Source organism: Gallinula chloropus (assembly GCF_964237585.1).
Source record: "Gallinula chloropus genome assembly, chromosome: Z".
Classification (NCBI taxonomy): Eukaryota; Metazoa; Chordata; class Aves; order Gruiformes; family Rallidae; genus Gallinula; species Gallinula chloropus.
Window position 1 is genome coordinate 55,624,684 of NC_140089.1, and position 23,488 is coordinate 55,648,171.

Consider the following 23,488-nt stretch of genomic DNA (forward strand, 5'->3'; position numbering starts at 1 on the left):
AGCCGGACAAAATAAAGGCCAGTTGGCCAAAATGCCAAAGAAACGCACACACGGTAGAATATTTTTGCAATTACAACTAGATGGCTAGAACACAGACACACAGCATAGAAATGGAGACAGGAGTTAATAAAGAATGGGGGGTACATGTGTCACATTATCAGCGATGCAAAAGACCAGCTTAAGCACGTGTTTCTCTACGTCAGCTATAAAAAAGAAAAGGTGCCTTTTTAGCAAGTATGCACAGAGATTGCTCAGTTATTTCTAAGAAAAAAAATACACAGAACACTTTACTATTTTTATCCTCTATTACAGACATTATTACTACCTGTTTATAAAATGTAAACCTTTCCTCGCAGTTAAGATTTACAGCAGTCATCACCTTTGTCCACTCCTTACATAATCAGTCCCTGGTGACAAAAATAAACTGATGTAGCACACACCTTTTCTGAAGTAATTACTGATATGTGATGGAGCATTAGTTGTGTAGTGGCAGAAGTAGTGGTCAGAACTGCAACGTATGGAGCTGAATGGCAGCAAAAGACTTGTTGAAGGCTGGTGCTGGGTCTGGAATACCAGGAGTTTCTCGAGGCATCCATCGTAGCATACTGAGGTACGCAATGCTTTTAACTCCCAAACTATGCAAGCAAGGTATGCCCACCACCAGTAATGGACAAGAAAAACCTGGTCATGGATTCCCCAAGCTTCCTTATCACCATCAGATCATGTCTTGAGATCAGAATGGAAGGTAAAATTTGGCCAAGCGCCTTTTCTTCTACAGAACTAGTGAATCAAATCACCTGTACAAAGTGGTATTTGGTAAACTGCACTGTCCTGGGAGGACACGAAGTCTATATTTAAAGTGTCTGAAATGGGATGTTATAAAAACTGATCTGCAAGCTAGTATTTTTAAGCCAGTATATTACAGTATAAATGTGCTGCATACCTGCGTCTATAAAATTAACTGCCATGAAAAAAGAACAACCAGGATCCCCAGAGTGTGGCATTTGTCCATCTGTCACTTGTAGACACAATACAAACCTCACATTGAGATTCTGTTTCAGGTACAGCAGCTGTCTGCTGGACAGATTTGGAACCAAATCTGATGGAAAGGAAACTAGAGGAAGGAGCACAGTCCTGCCACTTTGCCCTGGGAGAGTCCCACTGTGCTACACATCAGCTTTTGGGGTCATTCACTGCCGACCTCTTTCGGTGAGGATGTGGGGCTGTCTCGAACTGGTAGCAAGTCATAATGACATGGAATGTGGCTGTTTTTTGGCAGATCATACGGATCCTGGCTGAAACGTCCGGTGCTGCTGAGTGCTCCCTGGACAACACTCAACGTAGGTTCTGTGATAAAAGAGAGAAGATGCATTCAACACTAGAAGCAGCAAACAGAAACAAACGCGGGGTTACACTTCAGTTTGCATTACAAAAGATCCTCTCTTCTCTGCTTCAGTATTCCTTGTCACAAGGCAGGTGTGGGAACAAAGAGGGATATTATGGTGCTTTGGCTTTACACTAAGTTACACCTGTGGGTTTGCAGCAGGGCCCTGCCACAAGTACATTTCCTGACAGAAGCAAGTGTGCTTTGTCTGTGCATAAACAAAACCAACCAAACAAACCCCCCCAACAATAAACACAAAATTAAAAAACCCACCCACCAAACTAATTTGGGGATTTTAATTAGTTTCATAACGAATTTTTAATTAGTTTTTATAAAAATCCTTAGAAATGTGGGGAGAACTGGTGGGTTTTGGAGGAATGTCTAACTGGGGACAGAAAAGGCAAATGGTATCCTATGACAGAAGACATAGACTTTATTCCAGCCTAGAGAGCATTGGGATAAGGAGGATTCTACCAGACCCCCAAGTTTTCTGGAACTACACCAGCCACAGTAGCGCAGGAACTCGATAGGGCCCATGTCAGTGAAATACAGCCTCTGGGAGGGAAGATGCTGGTTTTCATGTCAAGAAGAGGAAAGATTCTTTCTATCCCTCCCATAAACTTACTCCAGCTGTGTTCAGTACTTAACTGCTGCTGTGGGTCTGCATGGCCAAACCAGCTCAAGGACCGATCCGCCGCTGACCAAGGCCGAGCCCATCAGCACCGGTCACAGCCCCTCTGTGGTCACATTTTTAAGAGGAAAAAACCCACCAGTGGAAGCTTTTGCCACCAGAGGAGGGAGTGAGAAAATGGAAGAAACTTTGCAGACACCAAGGTCAGTGAAGAAGGGGAGGAGGAGGCGCTCCGGGCACCACAGGAGAGATTCCCCTGCAGCCTGTGAAGAGCATGGGGAACAGGTTGTCCCCTTGCCACCCACTGAAGATGATGGGGAGCAGAGATGCTTCCTGCAGCCCGTGGAGTGGGGAGACACACGTTGAAGATGTAGTGACCTGTGTTGGAGCAAGCTCCTGGCAGGACCTGCAGCCTATGCAGAGACAGGCCCCAGGCCACAGCATGTTTTCTGGGGGGACTTGTGACTCTGTGGGGGACCAGGATGGAGCAGTGTGGGCCTGAGAGACTCAGAGACATTCTATGATTTTATGACTGTACTCCATAGCAGTGACCCACACTGGGACAGCTGGTGAAGAGATGGAGCCCCGTGGGAAAAGACTGATGTTGAAGAAGTTTGTGGAGGACCCCATGCTGGAGGAGGGGAAGAGTGTAAGGAATGCCCACCCCCCCCTTTCCCGCTAAGAAGGAAGATTACTTATGAGGAACTGATGGAAACCCCCATTCCGCCACCCCCCTGTGACACCTCAGCGAGGAGGAAGGGAGAGAAATAATGAATAAAGTTGAGTCTTTGAAGAAGGGAGAGGCAGGGACAGGCCTTTTAGGATTTGGTTGCACTTCTCATTATTCTACCCTGGTTTCTGTGCATGTGAGTGTGGTAAGATGGGTTTTTTCAATTCCCTGTTGAGTCTGTTCTGCCTGTGACGCTGATTGCGGAATGATCTCTCCCTGTCCTTATCTCCACTCCTAAGCCTCTCAAGAGGTATTTTCTCCCCCAGCTGAAAAGGGGAGTGAGAAGAGTGTCTTTGCTAGGAACCCGGCCTCCAGTCAAGGTGCAACCACCACAACAGCCTAAAATAGAGTGCGATCAAATGCTTAGCTTACGCTGTTGTTTAAAGACAGGCCTTCAAACCAGGGAAATTGAGCGCTCTCTCTAGGTTAGAGATCAGAGCTGAAGGTATTTAAAGCTCTGTCCTTGTGAACTCTACCACTTCCCTGGAAAAGACGTTGTGAGATGGGTGGAGCAGAAACCAGAACCTGAACGTATCGCTTTTTTAGCTGATTTTTAATGTGTTTTGATTAACCTGGCTCAAAGGAAAAAGTCCTGTGCTCTTTGTTCTTAACCTTCAACATCGAGAAGTACATTTTGCACTTACCAACTTCATAAACGTTCCTATTGGCTGAAGCAGAGCCAGCGATCTCAGCATACGGGGAGTCCCCGCGTGCCGGGGACTTCATTTCCACATAGCCGCATTCTGAACTTCTGGGGACAAGAGCTGGTGGGTCTTTTATAGTAGCGTAGGGGTTCTCAGAACTACTTAACGAGCAATTACTTAAATTATATTCGGAGTTCTTCACTAGATCTGCAACAAGAAAAACACGTGTTTCTCTCAAGCATGCTAGTAGTATGGACATCAATGCTACACAGGGTGTTGAGTTCTAACAAGTCGCTCCCCAACAAATATTTAAATGGAAACCAGTCATAGCACTTCCAAATGGTTAGACAGTCCTTAATGAATCCACTTCTACTGCTATTCTTGTTTATGGCCCTTGGTCTTGTCATCAGCAAATTCCTGTTGCAGTCTGAGAACTGTCAATTCTGGTTAGAATAGTAGCTGGCATTCAATACAGATAATCCCAGAGTGGTTGGGGTTGGAAGGGACCTCAAAGCACATCTAGTTCCAGCGCCCTGTCGTGGGCAGGGACACCCTCCACTAGACCAGGTTGCCCAAAGCCCCATCCAGCCTGGCCCTGAACAATGCCAGGGAGGGGGCAGCCACCGCTTCTCTGGGCAGCCTGTGACGGGGCCTCACCACCCCAACAGAGAAGAATTCCATCCTAACACCTGATCTAAATCTAACCTCTTTCAGGTTAAGGCCATTACATTTTGTCCTTTCACTATATGCCCTTGTAAACAGCCCCTCTCCAGATTTCTGGTAGCCCCCTCCCGGTTAGGTAGTGAAAGGCTGCTACAGAATCTCCCCAGAGCCTTCTCTTCCCCAGGTGGAACAAGCACAACTCTCTCAGCCTGTCTTTGTAGGAGAGGTGCTCCAGCCCTGCAGTGACCTTTGTAGCCCTCCCCTGGCCTCACTTCAGCAGCTCAGTGTCTTTTACTGGGGAGCTCAGAGCTGGACACTGCACTTCACGTGCTTTCACTTTCTGTGCCTTGGGCACTGTGGCTTGAGCACTTGCCAGAAAAGACTGAGGCAAAAAGTCATGAAGTACCTCAGCCTTCTCCAGATCCTGGGTAACTGCATCTCCTGTTTCCTTCTGGAGACAAGCCCAATTTTTCCTCTCACCCTCATTTTGTCACTGATGGAGATATAGAAGCTTTTGATGTTGCCCTTGATGTCTCAGGGCAGATTTAGTTCTGTCAGCACTTTAGCTTTCTTAACCTGGTCCCTGGCTGTTGGAACAGTTTCTCGTTATTCCCCCTAGACTACCTGCCCATGCTTCTACCCTCTGTAGGCTTCCTTTCTCTGTCTGAGTTTGCCCAGGAGCTCCTTGTTCATCCAGGCAGGCCACCTGGCACATTTGTTGGGCTGCATCTCTCCAGAGCTTGAAGGAGGCAGTCCTTGAATACTAACCATCTGTCTTGGGCCCCTGGTCCTTCCAGGGCTTCGTTCCATGGTACTCTACTGAGCAGGTCCCTGATGAAGCCAGTAGAGTACCATGGACCCCTGCAGTCCAGGGTAGTGAGCTTGCTGTGCACCCTCCTTACTTCCCTGAGGATCTAGAACTCCAACATTTCATGGTCACTGCAACCAAGATTGCATCATGGTACTCTGTTACAAGCATTACAGCAGTCTAAAGGAACTTTCTCTAGACAGTCTCTCTCTAAACAAAATACACAGTTTCCAAGAACAAAATTAGGTTATTTGAGAAGACCTAAACCAACTAAATTTATTCCTACTCCATCTTTATTTACTAGGTCTCATGTCAGCTGTCCTGCTGTTTTTGCCAAGCCTGACACCCAGGTCACAAGCCTAGAGCTACCCAAGCAATCCCATTGCACCTTCTAGAAACCAGGCATAACATCAGCATTCCTCCAGTCTTCCAGAATCTCCCCATGCAGTGGGGTAGCCACAGCCGGGATCTCTCAGAAGTCCCAAGTGCTGGTACATCTGCTCTAAGAAAATGTAAAGCTGAACTCTGAGCGTTAAACTGTTTTCTTAAAAACCCCGCGTCTCAGCCGGAGCTGTTGTTAGACCAAGGCTGGGGATGGGCAGGGAAAAATCCTGCTGCAGACTGCTTCTGATGCTGCACCTGATCCCCAGAACCTGACAGTGAGAAGGACTAGAAATGAAGGTAATTAAATCATCTAAAGAATAATGGCACTCAGAGTCCCTTCTAAGGCTTTCACTGGGCAGAGACATGAGGAGTGTGATCCAGCCTTTTTGGGATGCTTGAGATTGGGAAAGGATGAAGCGACAACAGGATACAGAAATTCTCACCCCTTCTCAGGAATTTTCTTTTGAGGGACAATGTGCTGTGTTTCAGCAGACAGGAGGCTTAGCTGGGAAGATGCTGCTACAATTTACATCTGCAGCAGCCCAGATGATGAGAAACTACTTCAAAAAGCATTGATTCTGTGTGGTGGGGATTAAAGAAAAGGATTCACCCAAATATGAAAATAGTTGTATGACAATATGATGAGAGTTTTGCATATCATGTCTGCACTGGGCATCAGGTGGATTCACCGCTCCTCACAAGGAGTCACTTTTTTGTCTCCTTGAAGAAAGATCGAACCCATAACCCCGAACCTCACACACAACCAGACCACCTCTGCATTACCCTGAGCGGAGAATAAAGAAAAATTCCCTGCTTCCCTCTCTATCCCAAACACAGTGAATCCCATTCACCCTCTCCTCCTTCTTACCAAGCTCGTTGAGGTAGCCACCATGTTTCCAGTCTGCAGGCAATGTTCCCGCGTAGTCCATGACAGTTCCTCGTTTTCCAGGTTCCACGTTTTTAAGGTTCACAAACAGTTGATTGGTTTTGGCCTAATTCAAAGGAAGACAGATAACAGAAACTGAAACTGATGGGAAGTTATAGGATTTCCAGGTGCTAATCAGGGAAAGTGGTTTGGGTTTGCGTGGCCAGGTTTTGGTAGCGGTGGGGGGCCAGGGGTGGCTTCTGCAAGAAGCTCCTAGAAGCTTCCCCTACGTCTGACAGAGTAAATACCCAACAGCTCAAGGATGGACCCACCGCTGGCCAGCGACGAGCCCATCAGCGATGGTGGCAGCACCTCTGTGATAGGATGTTTCAGAAGGAAAAAACCCCACAGATAGACACTTCTTGCTGCCAGAGAAGGGAGTGAGAAGATGAAGAAACTCTGCAGACACCAAGGCCAGGGAAGAAGGAGGGGGAGGAAGCGCTCCAGGCACCAGAGGGGAGATTCCCGAGCAGCCCATGGAGAAGACCATGGTGAAGCAGGCAGTCCTGCTGCAGCCCAGGAGCAAGATGATGCCGAGTAGAGATCCCAGCTGCAGCTCCATGCTGGAGCGGGTGGACACACCTGAAGGAGGCTGTGACCCCATGGGAAACCTGCATTAGAGCAAGCTCCTGGCAGGACCTGCAGCCCGTGGACAGAGGAGGCCATGCCACAGCAGGTTTCCCTGGGGCAGCCTGTGGCTCTGTGGGGAAGCAGGCTGGAGCAGTCTTCTCCTGGAGGTCTGAGCCTCATGGAAGCCACGCCGGGGCAGTTGGTGAAGAGCTGTAGCCCCCATGGTAAGGATTCATGTTGGAGAAGTTCATGGAGGATTGTCTGATATGGGAAAGACCCCACACTGGAGCAGGGGAAGCATGTGAGGAGTCCTCTGCCCGAACAGGAAGGAGCAGCAAAGACAACGTGTGATTAACTGGCCACAATCCCCATTCTGCCCCCTCCTGTGCCGCTCGGGGGCAGGTGGCAGAGAATTTGTGAATGAAGTTGAGGCCAGGAAGAAGGGAGAGGTGAGGGGAGGTGTTTGAACATTTGGTTTTATACTTCATTATCCCAGTCTCTTTTGATTTGGTAAGAAATTAGATGCATTTTATTCCGCGTTGCGGCTGTTTTGCCCATGATGTTATCTGCAGAATGATCTCTCCCTGTTCTTATCTCAACTCATAAGCTTTTGGTTGTATCTTCTCTCCCCTGTCCAGCTGTGGAGGGGAGTTATAGAGCGGCTTTGCTGGGCACCTGGCCTCCAGCCAGGGTCAACCCACCACAAAAAGAAACCAAACCTGAAACATGATGGAACCAAATGAAATAAACTAGAAGCTAATTGACAGAGGAGCACTGAGATTTTGATGCTCTACCTTTGCCAGGGTCAGTCTGTCCATGTTGTTGACATGAGGTGGGGTAGCGCACTGAGTCAGAGTATGATAACTGGGGTTAGAGAAATAGTGACTGTTGGAATTTCCACCGGTACTGTGAGGGATGGCTTCTGAAAAGAAAAGAAAATCAACAACTATCAATAGCATGGCATTTCTTTCTAAGGAGATGTTTTTTACAGCTCTGCACTCATTCCAAAACCTAATGGAGAGTTTCTGGAAAATATCTACCTAGGAAATTGCCATTCATTTGACGGATTTAGGGACACAGAGCAGGAACTGACAGGTCACTTGAAGCAAGAGCATGTTACTTGCTAACTTACTTCTCTCCTGAGGTTCCTTGCTCTCTTTTGCCTCTGCAGTCACTGTCCCAATTACAGAGAATTTTAACCACCAAGTTCATAGCAACACTCTCTAGTGCCTCAAGAGCACCCCCACCTTTGCTGACAGCTCTTCTTGGCTCTGAAAACTCTTTCTGCCACCTTCTTCACCTGCTGCCTGCCTTAACAGCTGCGTGCAGAAGACAGCAGTGCCTGAAGTTTCACGTACCCGTTGCGTCACTCCCGGGTTTGCTCTTTGCCTTCACTTGTTTCAGACTCGAGCCTCTCTGCTCCCTGCCTCTCCAGGAGATCTTGCCACAGCTCCTGTGAAATCCTGACTGGCCACAGCTACAGGAGCCGCCTTGTGCAGTCCAGCTGTTGGCACGGAACTAAAGTCTCAGTAGAAACTGTATTTTGCCCGTTTCCAATCCTGTTTTTAAGTAGCCACAGAGGAATAGAAAAGTCCATGCTTCCTCTGAACTGGGCTGAACTGTCTCTGACAGCTGAAAGGTAAGCACGTACATCTGCCATCACACCCCACTGGTCCCCTGTGTCAGTTCACCGGCACGGCTGCCAGGGTGGTCTCTCTCCCCCGTGAAAGGCAACTGACAGCAGTGTCTCAGGCTTCCTCTTCCCACAGGTGGAAGCCCTCCCCTGCCTCTCCTTCCAGGAAGCCTCCCATGGCAGAACTGTAGACATCCTTTTCAAAACCACGTATGCTCCTGCTCACAGCAACCCTTGCTCATCCCAAAAGGTGAAATGGGCACTGTTAGGGGCACGTGAGAACCCTTCAGAGCTCAGCTAAAAAAGCGCAAAGTGAAGAGATGAAGAAAAACCCCCACCTTCAAAATGTCACTTACCTGGAATGGTGTAATCTGCATTGATGGCCCTCAGAGCAGGGGTGTAGGTCACTGCAGGCATATTGTTGAATGATGTTTGAAACCGATGTGAAGACATTCCTGGCCTTAAGGAGAAACATTCATGTTCTTCCTAGAAAAAGGTGTTTTCATGGACTTGAGAAAATAACAACATTTTCTAAGCAAAAGCACAAAGCAGGTCAAGCACTCGCTCCATCAGCAATTCTGCCTTTTTGGAGAGGACAGCGCTGTAAAGGCTGTCCTGTCCTGTTCCAGACTCCCCAGGGAAGTGGTCACAGCACCCAGCTTGACTGAGTTCAAGAAGCAGCTGGACGATGCGCTCGGTCCCATGCTCTGACTTGGCTGGTCCTGTGTGGAGCCAGGAGGTGGACCCTATGATCCTTCTGGGTCCCTGCCAACTCAGAACATTCTAGGAAGGACTCTGTATTTCACACAACTACACTGATTGCTTTGCTCCAGTGAACTCTTACTGAGGCATGGAATACTTACAAAATCCACAGAATATACATCACTTAACAGGATGGACTATTTAAACCTACGAGCTTTATCAGACTAATTTAGTGAGTGATACAGAGATGGAATGTAATAGGCTAATCCAAATTTCCTATCAAACAATTAAGAGAATTTGATTGCATGGAGGCTTTACCTTGATCACATCTGGCCCCCTTCCAGCCTGGGCTGCAGTAACATGTTCCCGTGATGTGGTCACACGTTGAGTTGTTCAGACAGTCACAAATCTGCCGGCATCCATACCCGTATGTACCCTGAGGGCATTCTGCACCAAGTGTGAGAGAAAAAAGGAACTCGAATCAGTCAGAGCTTCTTAACTGTGTTGGGATTACAGATCTGCAGCACCACGGACGCTACCATTTGTTCCTAGCCCCAAGCTCTGTCTGTCCATGGCCAGCAGATGGCAATGTGTCACCAGTGGCAGACCCCTACGGACAAGATTTGCTTCGAGAGGACCTCTGTGTATCTGGGAGACTATGAGAAGGGAAGAGGGAAAAGGAGAAGGAAATTGTCTCTACTTGGGATTTGGCTTTACTTGTACTGGGCCTGCCACTGAGGCCGTGAAATTAGGAAGGAATGAAAACCGAAAAAGAAGAAAAGGGTAAAAGACAGTGAAGAAATAGGCAAAACAGGAACCAATTGTCCTTCTCCACCAGACTGTCAGGTCTCCCAGGCTACTCAGAGCCCCGTGCTTGAAAACCCGTGCAGTCGTATGAGCGGAGCCAGACATCTGGCTGGTGTCATGTCATATGACACGTGTGTCGATGTGGGAAGACAGCAAGAGATAAGGTCTTCATAACCAATTCTGCAGGTTTTCTCTGGAAAAAGCCCAGGTCCAACTCCTGAAGCATCTACCCCATTAAAACTCCCCCTGAAGCAAAGAGGATGTATCAAAACACTGGCCAAAACAGAGGCTCCCCTGAGGGTTGAGTAATTGCTCTTAGGCACCAACACTTGCCATTCCTACTCACTTTGCTCGCAGTGCTTCCCCATGAAGCCCGTGCGGCAGGTGCACTGCCCACTGATGTGGTCGCAGTCAGCTCCGTTCTGACACTGGCATAGCAATGCACAGTCCTTCCTGTAAAAACCCAGGGGACATCCTGCAATAGAAGGAGCGGGAAGAGAACTGGAGTGAAGCAACTGCTCCAGAACTAAAATGCAAACATCCTGGGTAAGTATATTAATGGACTACAGCCAGTACTGCACATCCGCAGGGGGAGCATCTGAATGTCAGAGTCATTCATTCTGTGTGTGCACATGACAGACTCTTCCACAGGGATGCCCAGCCGCAGCCAAAAGTTGTCTTCCTCTAAAGCAAGGCTAAAGAGGAGTTCAAATGTAGTTGCCAGCACTCTGCCAGTGCTTATGCAGCTGCCTCCCCTGCTACCGCGGAGGTAACGTGTTACTTCTTCTGGGCCAAAAATGCTTAGCAGCGTGGGAAGACATCAACGACTGAAATGTGAAAACACCAAAGGAAAGTTCTGTCACTCACTTATAGACCAAGAATGGATGACAAAAGTCACTTACTCTGTGTACAGTAAAGGCCAGTCCATCCTGGGGTACATTTGCACTCCCCATCGCAGGCACTGCAGTAAGCTCCATTATGGCAATTGCACGTGTGGATGCAGTTCGGTCCCCAGTGGGAAGGTGGGCAAGCTAAAACAACCCACAGCATTTCATTAATTGATCCCAAATGACAAAGATCAGTGGGATCCACAAACAGAGCTGCTTACATTCACATAGAAGCACCGCTTCACTTGGTGTTTGTTGTTTTGCTTTTAAAGCCATTTCTTGGGCTACTCCATTCTGAGGAAATAGCCACAGGTTGGGTCTTTTCTAACTAAGGAGCAATTCAAACTTGATCCTCAGTAACTAGGACACTCATACCAGCTTTCTCCACACAGAAAGCCAAGTAACTTTCCTCTTTTCATTATTTTTTAATCTGCAAGCAGTTACATTCAGCACAGCCAAAGGTATAAGTCTTCTAAGCCTCAAAACTGAAGGAGTACAAACAGAGAAGGTTGAAACACATCTCACAGCCTATAGATTTAGGCTAAATATGAAGCTTAATTCTTTAATTTCTAATGTTACAGTCTAGGTAATTACCTAAATAGAGTGCATATGATCAGGACTGTACCTTTATCAAGTGGACTCTTGCTGCTGTGGTTGCATTGATGAATATAGTATTTCTAAAAAATAGAAATTCCTGAATCCTTTAAATGCAAAAGGACTCATCTATGTGTGGGCTGCATTTTTGCAAAGTGGTGGTTTTGCCCAAATTTCACTTCATTAAGAAATATACTACATTGTAGGGACAAAAAAATAAACACTAAGTTTGGTTTTTCTTGTTTTTGCTTCAGTTGTGCCTTATGATTCTTTTTGTTATTGTTTTTGTTTGAAAATAGTGGTCAGCTATGAGGGAATGTAAACCCCATACAGATGAAAGGTTAAAAGTTTTAAGAAGGTTACTGGTTCCAGAAGAATTTAATGGAATCGTTATTTTCCATGTGAACAAAAGGCCTGTACACAAAGCAAAGAAACTTGCTCTGTTACAGCCCATGAGCACAGTCTAAATAGATGTTTCCATTCATATTGCTGGCACCATTTTCTTGTTATTGATTTGTGAGTAAGTCTCTCCTCCTCCTAAATACCCCTATTCTTCTACTCTCCAAAATACCTACTTATTTTACCATGAAAACAGAGACCTTTCTTGCTACTGGCTTCCACAGGAATCGGCTCAAGATTTATCTTGCTATGATACTTAGTTGTGCATGCCAATCACTTCACAGAATTTAGACAGCAAAGAGTTTTTTTTCCAAAGTCACCAGCTGCTACATTGCACTGGTACAGAGCTAGTTAACCTGGACTAGCCAAGCCATAAACGAGTTACCATAAGTGACGTGAAACCAATGTGGGATGGTATTCGGAAATGCACCTCCCTGGAAATCAGCACAGTCTCTTTGGAATGTTGACGTATCAGGCTCTGGTGTGGCTTCTTTTATTCACAGAAATGGGTTGACTGAAACTTTGGAATACAGTGTTTCGGACCGTGTGGATTTTGGTACTTCATGGAATTGGATCTATTTCTCGTGAGAATTCTGCCTCAGGTATTTCTCTCCTATTATCAGTATTTTCATAGACCTGACAAGGCATCTGGAGAATGCTGAATTATTTAATAAAAGAACTCCTATGAAACATAATGAAATTAGGGCCTAGCACTCTGAGTCAGTAACAAAGTCTTCACTGGTTTAGCATACCAAGGCAATACTCCTCAAGTGAGGTAGAATGGCAGTAAAAACGGGTATCTGCGTTGTGCTTTTATGTGGCAAGGTTCTGGTGGCGAAGGGGGGAAGCAGGGGTGGCTTCTGCAAGAAGCAGCCAGAAGCTCTCTGCAGATCCTCTACAACTCTTCTTGGGCAGTGAAAGACTGAAAATTGGTCTCTTCTCTCATATTCTCCATCCCACTTCTTAGAAAAGCCAGAGTGCAATTATGTTGCTGATAGTGTTGATAAACTGAAGAAGAAAACTTTCGGATTTCTTCCTCCCATACCACACAGTCCTCATTTCTGACTTGGACAGTGGGTTTTTTACTACAAACTAGATAATGTAAATAGCCAAACCCGAATTGATTGTTGTTAAAAGAAAGGGGAACATTTCATACTTACGTTGAGAGCAGTCACTACCAATCCAGCCAGGGTAACACTGACAGGATTTATCAATAGGATTGCACATTCCTTTACTGGTGCACGTGCATATTCCAATGCAGTTCTTGCCAAATCTGCCACTGGGACATACTGAGAACAAAACACAATTAGAACTCCTTAGTAATCAGAATGGGATTACCTTTTCTTTATTTCAAGAGGAATCTTGATACTAGGATCAAGACAGGTACTGCTTAGTATAATGTTCAGTAAGGCATTAGAAATTCTGGGAAGCCCTTTATACATGCTCATTATACAAATAATACAAATAACAATACAGTGGGTTTCATACTGTAGGATCAAATGTTCAAACAGTTTAAACCTGCTTAAGATTCCTAATTTATACGCTGCAAGCACTACAACAGCAACTGCTGTTGGTTTTATGGCTTCCAAGCGACGGAAGGAAAATTGCTAAAGTGCCTGGTCTCTCTGTCCCAGAGAGTCTTTACTACAACTTGTACCTTTGTTACAGAGGGCTCCTGTAAACCCAGGTAAGCAGTCACGTAAGCCAGTAATATGGTGGCAGGGACCACTGCTGTGTACACACTGGGGGCATGTCTGGCTGCAGCGGTGTCCATAAATCCCAGGGGAACAGACTGGAATCAGAAAGAACAAACCGTCATTCCTTCCTACACTTTCTATACAGCCGTGAACTACTCTTCAGAGCACTTCCTGACTCTGAATTAGCGCTGCTTTCTAAACACACAAGGCTGGCAATGGCGTCCTCATTATTCGTGCAGTTCAAGGCTTTACACTCACAAATGGAGATTTGCTCCTCTTCCTCTAGGGTTTGCTATATCCCAGCTCTTCATGACTTAACTGACATTCTGTTACTTGTCAGGCCATGCTGACTTGGGTTGCATGTGAAATGCATCTCTAGTTTTTATGTTATACACATTTGACTACACATTGTATGTCCTCTCCAACACAAACAACTCCTAAGGCATATTTGAAGAAAAGTCGTTTAAAAAGATCGACTGGATAGTTTTATCTGTAGAGGAGTATGGTCATCTTAGACCTTGACTTCTTACCTGTTTCCTAACTTGGAAAACAAATAGCCATTATTCACTGAGAAAAACTTACCAATGTTTTCCAGTGATCCTTTAAGTACTCATGACATGATACAGCCAGCTACACATCACCTAACTTTTAGAGAACCTGAGACCAGAAATAGGAATTCACTTAATTCTTATGCGAAAGGCACAAGTTTCTTTTAAAAAAGGAGGAAAAAAAAAGGGGGGGGCAAGGAGGACAGACAGGGAGAGGCCGTTCCATAAAATCTCCTCCTTTGCTGCTCTAATCCCTTCTGGTATTTTTTTCCTGATAAATTAGAATATTAGGTAACGCATCAAGAGAAATAGCTGTTGCACAGCAGCACAATTAGCACAATGCACAATTAGCACTCACAGAACTTAACTTGGAACCTTTCCCATATTTTAATTTCATTCAAGATTCAGTCTTTTAATTATACACTCGATACGAGTTACATGGCTCGATCTCTCTAGAGATCCTCGCTGTTTTGGTAGGTAATACTAAACACCAAAAAATACCAAGTCTGATGGTTACTTTAACAAACCTAAAAGAAAAAAAACCCAAGCTATTCTAACATACTTTGTTGAATTTAGTTCCTTCCTCTATTGTCACAAACCCTTTGCCTGCTGCTCCACTTATTATGCATATACATATGTTCCACAACACCTTTCTTAATCCTACCTTCTGATGCTATCTCTGCAGTGTAACTTTATAGAGCAGCTATTTGAGACCGTGTTATGAAAGTATTGCTCAGGAGTATTGCTCTGACATGTGAAGCTAGTCCGTTACACACGCTGTTGTGATGACACAATCCCGGGACAGATACTCCATTTTTTCTAGAATCAAGCACAAAGTCTCTTTCTAGCAAAATCTTTTTCCTTTCCAAAGATGAAGATTTCACTGAAGCCAAAAGCAGTGTCTCCTTTCCAATACCTGAGGTCACGCAGTCAAGGTCTGTGCTACGCCTGAAGTCGTCATCTCCACCCAGGATAGTTCTATCACACCGGCCAGCTCATTTTTAGAACCTGTTATAAAAAGATGCTACACTTTTACTACGGACTTTCAAATCATAGAATCTACCTACTTTAACCTGGCTTCATTCATTACCATACTTTTGGTCTCTGGTGATTTGTCTGCCCTAGTGTCTCACAAACTACTCATCGATGGCACAATGACAATACTACTATTTTCTCATCATTCACTCCAATTACTTTTATTATTTTTGCAGCCTTGCCATTTCCCAGCGGTATCTGAGTGACTGAGGGGAGGTCGCACTGCGGCTTTTGGGACGACAATAAGGCCAAGAAGACTCCGCGCTCAGTTAGGTGAGTGCTGGCTGTGGGAGCCTCTCTCTCTTTCTGTGAGGACTCCTGTGGAGAGAGTCCACAGAGACTACTGACCCTTGAATACAAACAGGAAAGCTGAAGCTTGCAACGCTACAGTATCGCACGGAGACACAAAACTCCAGAACCCTCTGAGAGAGGCAAACTTAAGAGTGTCAACTCCATCTTATGGAAGCTGGAAGAGTTTTCCCAACACTTACATAGACATTTAGGTGAGAACTCAAATCACTTCCTGGAGATAAAAGGTTTGTGATAGCATGCCCTTCTGCAGAGTTTCATCATGTTTTCAAATTACCTTGCTCTCCATAGACAACAGTGCCAAACACAAATTCTAATGGATAACCAAATACAAATACTTCCTAAAACCACAAGGAAAATGCCAGAGAAACCTTGCAGAAAAGTGCAACAATTTTCATGCAGAACAAAATATGTGCAGAGACACTTGAGTTCTCAAGTTTGAAAAACCTAAGTGGAAGCACAGCTTCTGCACAACTGATCCTCTTTTTGGCTGCCAGAGCCAAGCTTTCTGGGTTCCTGCACGCAAGGCTTTACGTACCAGAGCTGCCAGCACAGCCCTGCATATTTACAGCTCTTCACCACTTCCTGAGGAATGGTTCTGTGAAGGCGCGCAAGGTTTCAGATTGACCCGTCTACCCTCCTACTCCCAGTTTGCCTGTGGATCCCACACTCAACAACATTTCCATACCTGTGAATCACAGATGGAACAAAACAGCCACAGAACTGGCCCCTGTCTCCTTCCAGCCCCACACAGTCCTCCTGTAGAGCAGAGAATTTATTTAAAAACTGGAGTTTCTAAGAATTTCCCAGAAAACCAAACACTATCACTGGAAAAGATGGAGCCAGTTTTTCAGAGAAAGAGTTCATGTTTTGACTACAAAATGTAATAAAAAACAGTTACGGAATAAAACAAATCGGTTTTGACTTTTACCATTTTAAAACCTTTGAAATTAGATATTTTGATTGCTCTCCCCAAGCACAAATTGCAAGGTGCAGCAGACCTGATGAGGCAATGTTATGGGCAGTGCAATGATTTCTAACTTTGCACTTCTCAATGTCGGGGTGACAGCGTCAGAGCCCCAAGAGGAAGGCAAAGACCTGTCTGTCACTGCACTCTTCGCAGTGCCTTCTCACAGCTGACTAAGAATGAAGGCAACTTCTCCATTCATATTGTACCAGAGATAGAAGATAATTTAACTAAAATTATGTTGTTTGATGTTAAGTATCTATTTCTGGCACATTCTTTCCTCTCATAGTTTTTTCTGCTTTAACAGAAGCACTCTGGAGAGCATTTGATGCCAACAGGGAAAAATTTGGGTCTGTGTTTTTCAACAAATTCTAAAGGAGCTGGAGAAAAGTCTGAGGCTCAACTTTAAAGCATGGAAGCAGGAAGAGTTTTTCATCTGTGCATCTTAACTGTGTGTTTTCTGCACTTCAGTGTGTTGCACTGCAGAGTTCTTCCCAAAGATTTGTCGTCATGTGTCACCAATCTTCAACCCAGTTGTGTATGGGCTACCAGGAGCAGTCCTCCTTGGAGACTTATCCCCCCGACAAAATTCAGTGCAAAATCTGGTGAAATTATGAAACTACCTGGCAAGGGAATTCACATTTTTCTCCTCTCCAGCCTGGAGCACAGGTACAGGTTCCATCCAGAGCACTGCAAGCCCCTCCGTTAAGGCACTGGCAAGTTAAGTTACAGCCAAGCCCCCAGGTACCTCTGGGACAATTTATTGAGCAATCTACACCATGCCAACCTGCCAAAAAGAAGAATTTCAAGTGACAAATTAATCCAAGTTTTCCCCCATTCCTCTCTGAGGACGTGTTTCACTCTGCCTATCAGGCAGCATCTTTCGGAGATGTGCAATGCCAGGGTACCACTAGCTACAAGCTAGTAGCAGCAGTTTCAGACGAGGACTCGTCCACGTTGGAACAAGGGTGGTGAAGGGCACCTCCTGACATCTCTGCACAGCACACATTTGCAGATGGGTGCCACCATGCAATAGCAATGCAGGGCAGATCAGCAAGGAAAACACAGACACCTTGAAATTTCACTGCCAAGCACCAGAGGATACTGAAGGTTTAAGGCATGGGTTGAAAAAGCAAGGACTGTATTCCCTACATTCAAGCTGCTGCTTTCATCATTCTTCCGCCAGTACTGAACAGATGGAGATCTGCAATACAGTTTAGAAACTCAAATCCTAGACACAAAACAGAAGGAAACATAGCAGCAGTGCCTAAGTTGCATTTCTCCAAGGATACATGGAAGACCTTCTAGATCATTGCTGCACTTCTCTCCAGATGCAAAAAAGACTGTAATGGGAAATGGTTCTAAAATGCACCCTTCACTGCTGATTATGCTGGGTAGCAATGATTTGCAGACTGCACGCTGGAGGCAGAGAAATGGAAATGGATTTTTAAAAATGTGACCATCTGATACAATAGAAACGGCAGGAGACAGTCTGACGTGACCATCAGCAGTGACACAAGCCAAGGTTCTAATTTTGTACCTTGTTTACAGCAAGCCAAGGGAAAAGTAATTCTGCACTGAGCCTAATCAATAGACTGTGCAAAACACATGGATTGAAACGAAGCCGCCTCGTGCCCTGGATTGAGAACTTCACATTTAGGGGTCATTTCAGGCAAAAATGTTACACCATACGAGCTAGAAAACTGAGACACTTTCTCCCATGTCTCTTTCCAGGATTTATACATATTGCACCGCTTGCTGACCTTTTGCACAGTACTATGACTAAAACTGCACAATGCACAAGAAGACAGGATTTTGCCTGGCTCAAGGATAGTTTTTCTCTCACAACCTAGCCTCTCAGCAGTAGCTGCTTTGCGATGGTTACAGAATTGTCTCAGCTGCACTGTCTCCGGGAAGAGCAGAAGATAGAAACTCCACATTTCCTACACGTCTGATTTAACAGTATCAGCCCCTGACAAATTTAGTGACTATTTTCCGGTGTAACTAACACTTCTCTCCCACTCTCAAGCGTTGTGCATTTTTAGACAGGGAGTCCTACCACACAGGCTTGGCATGGAATTTGCTTGGGAGCATTCAACAGTCTCCCCTCTCAGCAAACCCCCATCACAGCTGAAGGACGCTGGACTACAAACCCTTCCTTACAGCAGAAGTGACAAAGAGAAAGGTGTATTGGAAGAGTGGATCTTTAAGGGAGGTGAGTAGCATAGTTTTGGGTTGAACGTCGACACCACGTGAAAAGATTTCTACGAAACCAGTGCTGGAGGATGTCTGAGATATCTTTGTTCCAGCCAAAGGCATGTGCTACCAGGAGATGAAGAGGTGGGCAGACACGTGCAGTTTCTGAGGGGGTACAATGACCATCAGAATTACTGCTGAGAGGTGAGAGCCATGCAGGGAGGTCAAGGAGCGTAAGTCTAGTCACGCGAATACTGGGAGACCTAGAAAGTTTCTCACAGAAGCAGGGAACAGTAGCGGGCAAAGGCTTGGAAGGGGCTTAGGCAAGGTTTTCTCAGAGAGCTGGTGAGGAAAAGAGCATTCAAATAGAATAAATTGCCAGTAGATACTAACATCAGTGCTAAAATGGCAGGAAGAAATCGGTGCCTCTGTGTGGCTGAGAGGGGCAAGGGTTGCAGCCAAAGGTCATGCACACCCAGGCTGAGGGAAACCCGCCTATGCATTTCGACTAGGCAGGCTGCTGTCAGACACATGGCAGGCATGCCTGTGGTACATCCAGCAGATGACAGCACTGCCACCAAGAGAGAAGTGGTGGCACACCTCAGGGTAAACACCAGTAATTCACTAAGCCGCAGCAGCCTCCAGCCCACTGAGAACACAAACATGAGGCATGTGCACTCTTCTTGGGGCAGATGGTTTCCTAGTTTTCACCTCCCAGAGCAGCAGAAGCATAAATCAGCTGGTGATATGGCCTTCAGCGTGGTCTGCTTTTTATTAAGTTTCTTTCTTCTTCTCTACTTCCAAAACTCAAATTCATTTTATGATTAGGGAAAAAGGAAATTAATCTGAAGGGATGCTTACCTGCTTTGCAGGCACAAGAAACATCTACTGGTGAACAGATGGCTTCGTTTTTGCAGTTGCATACAGATGAACAGTTTATTCCATACGTCCCCAGAAGACAGGCAGTACCACAAGCAGCACCCTGAATGACACAAAAACAGAGTCTAAAAACTATTCAGACAATAGAACCAGTACATTCTGTAGACTGACTCAGGTGCTACAAAAGCCAGAGAACATGCCTGTTCCAGGCTGTCACTAAGGTATCTGAAATTTCATGGCGAGGGACTCCTTCATGCTCTTTAAGTCCACAGTAAGCATTACTTTCCTGTTAGTTGTTGGGAGAGCTCAGGTCACACAGCAAACACCACTTGGTTAGACCAAATCTCAGTAAGACAGCAGGTTCATGGAACGTGGATGTCTACAGTATTTTTAGGAATTAATTTGACTGAAGTTTTCACAGTTGTTGTTCCTACAACAGTCACCCTGTAAATATCCAAAGCACAGGTAACCGCAAATGCATGTAAAAGCTGCAGAATAATCCATCCTGAACTGCAAAAACAAGTGTCTTGCTCTAGATTTTCTCTGGATGGAACATCAGGAGCTTCTGTAGCAAGATAATGATTGAAACCATCATTCCTCCCTTTATTTACACCTCACAAGCACATCCTCCTACTTATCACTGTCTTACAAAGTCACTATCTTTTCTTTCCTGAAATGCCTTCACTTCAGTGCTGAGAACCAATCCCAGATTTGCCTCAGAATCTTAGACAACGCCCAGTATTATTTATGTACCTAAATACCGTTACCTTTCTTTTCCTGTGGTGGAGAAACGACACCTGGGCACCATGAAGAACTTGGCAATCAACTAAAGCCAATGGAGTTGAAAATGTACTGTGAAAGAGAGACTTATTTACCTCAAATCCAGGGCCACAGGTGCATTTTCCAGTCACACTATTGCAGTCAGCACCATTTTGGCAGCTGCGGATCTGCTGACATGACTCGCCATAGAATCCTGGAGAACACGTCTCGTTGCAGGAGAGCCCCGACCAGCCAGGCTTGCAGGAGCATTCCCCAGACACAGGGTGACAGCTGCCAGGAGGGGATAGAAGGATAAGTAATTCAGGACTAAATGTGACAATCTACAACTGAATAGTTCTTGAGATCTATATTAGAACGTATTTATAAAATTACTAGTACTGGCATTTTAAGACATACATCACTGTCCTGTTTGGAGTGTTTTTTTTGATACATCAGAGGGGGACACAACACACATGAGAAAGCACTGGGTATAAAGCAGAGTCATTGAATATTCTTGGCCCCCCAGTGAGTGTTACTAAGGCATACTGACTCATATACTGATTCACACCAAACTTAGGACTCTATAATTTGTAATTAGATGTAAGAAGCTGCAAAACTTTTGAAGGTTTTTCATGGGTTCTCATGCAGTTAAGCCTAATTGGCAGTAAGATTTATACATTAAGAAAGGGAAGGAAAGAGATGTGGAGAGATACTGCCTATTCAGTAGCACCCTATGCAATTTAACATTCCCATGAAAAGATTTTGACCATATACACACGAGTCTGTGAGAAACATGCAAACTTGCAAGATGCCCTAAGTTTGGCTTTAAAAATACACCCTGACTACATTAACTGAATTCACACCACAAAATTCAAACCTATATATATATATATATACCCCTCAGAGAAAGCAAGAGACAAAAGAAACGCCAGCAGAATGTGTCCTGAAAAAACCCTAATCCCAGCCTAACTATACCAAATTAGTTGGTGATGCAGAATGACCTCCAACAGTCTTATTTACAAATGTGAAGCAGGGGTGGAAGATCACCAGAAAGAGCTTACAAGACAAAATAAAAAACCCTTCTAGAAAAGTACATAGCTACAGTGTGCTCTTTTTACACCAGGTGTCATGTGAATAAAGACATAACAAAACCAGCCTGAAATGCTACAATTCCTACAAACCCCCCAAACTGTGATGGGAAGTGGCAGGGACATATGGATCTGCTCACATCAGGTCACAGCGCTGTTGCTGTACCCCACTGAGGAAACGGGGTTTATGTGGCCTTAGTCTCAGCCAGCCAGTGCTCACTCTCTCTTTTCTCTTGACTGTTGAGTACCAAGGGAAAAATGGATAGTTTCACCTGGTCACAGAGAACAGAGGGCTGGGTTCAATACACACTCTAGCTCAAATCCTTGCATATCTACCAAAAGAGGCAATCAACAAGAACCATTTCTGAAAAAACTCTTTGCATAAGAGGCTTGTTACCTGCTGCTGCTCTCTGGATCCCTGGAAAATAATAGAACCTCCCAGGTATACCTATATCTAACCCTTCACGAAGCATAGAGGCTGCTAAGCACAAGGATGGGCTTGCCCTTCATGCCCTGGAGCTGCCATCAACTGACCACATCTACTGATTTCAGTTATTTCGCACTTACAGCACACCAGAACGTGCAAGGGATATATGATCTATCCTGCCTACACACAGTGAGCAATGTAATGATCTACCCACCTGGTAAACAGAGACAAAGGTCCCACTTTGTCATAATATTTATTTGGCGGGTAAGCAACCAAATAAATACAGCAATGAATATTAAGATCACATGTAGCTGCAAGCACTGTCATTGGGAAGCTCTTTTGGGCTGAGAGTTTCCTGATCCAGTTAGGGAATACCAGATTCTCTCACAAGTCCTTCGCTGCTTCAGATTGCATGAAAGTACTAGAAAAATCAGGAAATCTTTCTTTTCAGATTTCTATCTTCTCTACAGAAGAACAGGTTCAAGGGTGTAAAGCCTACCTCCAGGTAGTGGGCCTGTGCCAGGGACATCTTTTATCACACTTGAGACCATAAATTCCTTCGGGACAAAGCCTTGTTTCACACTGCTCTCCAGTGTATCCTGCTTCACAGAGACAGGCACCACCAATATGGTAGCATTTCCCACCATTCATACACTTGCAGGGCTCAGCACACTGCACCCCGTACGTCCCCACTGGACACTCCTCTTGGCACCTATGAGAAAAACAAAGAAAAAAGTGGTTTAGTTCCCATCAAATACAGCTTTGGGACATTCCAGGGAAATCGAGTTTATGAGCAATCTCTATACGGCTCTAAAAAGCTTCTGAAGTGGAGCAGTGATTTATAGAAATTCATGTTTCAAGTACTTTATGTCAAAATTTGTAACTTTTAGAAGTAAACTGGATTCTCCACTTAGCAATAGCGTGAACAGCCAGCAGATTCCTGTGCCCCTGTAGATGCTCAGGGCCTGGCAGTCCTCTGGCAATCACGCTCAGCAGTCTCTGATGAGAACCTGTCTGTTTGCTGGTGGTTAACAACATAAATATGAAGGCTCTATGAGCTTTATTAAAGACTGAGTGGCAAGATCTCAAAATAGACACTTGTTCCTAAATGACGTGCAGATACTTTGCTCAATTGCTAACGTGCTCACACAGACACCTCACTGGTGATGCCATTTTGTTGGCATTAGATGACACTCAAACACATCTGGGAAGTAAGCTAACGAAAGGAAAATGAGCCTTTGGACGGGTAAGAGTGCTTACTGCACCTCCTAGGTGCACTTGCTTAGTGCATTACTTGAGCTACAAGACCTCCTTCTGCACCTAAGGAAGAGTGAGGATTCTTATCTATCTAAACATTTGTGAGTCATGGAATCAGATTGATGACAACAATTCAATAATTAAAGCTGTACTTCCTTTTCTGAGGGAGTACTTTGAGGTTATTTTTTCCTTGGTTAACTTCTTCTTGGAATATTTCTTCTTCTTTAACAAGAATTAAAATCAGCGGCTCAAGTGCCATGTACTGCAGATTAAAGACTCCCAAGGGAGAACTGCTTTTCTACAAAGGCCTGAAGATTTTTAGGCAATGCATGACTCAAAAATATTTTTGATCCTCATTTTATAAACTAAGAAATTCAAGTGTAGCTACTACCAGTAAGCGCTGACATCATAAATTAAATCTTAAATCCTAAGTCTTAATCCAACTTTAATAAGCAAACAGAAAACTCACCTGCTGAACATATTGCAAAGGCACTGGTGTTGCTTGGGTAAAAGCTTCCAGATGAATTCCATGAATTGGATCCTCGATAATCAGACATCCAATGTC

General features: G+C 45.0%; 1 protein-coding gene across 1 annotated transcript; it reads right to left on the reverse strand.

The window, feature by feature from the left end:
- Window positions 1–1,186: 1,186 nt before the first annotated feature.
- LOC311203668 (uncharacterized protein) lies at window positions 1,187–23,403 on the reverse strand (the record flags this gene model as incomplete). The annotated part of the gene is made up of 16 exons (XM_084278423.1): window positions 1,187–1,347; window positions 3,390–3,632; window positions 6,113–6,236; window positions 7,534–7,661; window positions 8,729–8,827; window positions 9,393–9,521; window positions 10,228–10,356; window positions 10,784–10,912; window positions 12,922–13,050; window positions 13,419–13,553; window positions 15,628–15,691; window positions 16,941–17,104; window positions 19,375–19,495; window positions 20,268–20,442; window positions 22,166–22,378; window positions 23,393–23,403. 16 exons carry the CDS (start codon window positions 23,401–23,403, stop codon window positions 1,187–1,189), a joined length of 2,154 nt encoding a protein of 717 aa, XP_084134549.1.
- Between the last annotated feature and the right edge of the window lie 85 nt (window positions 23,404–23,488).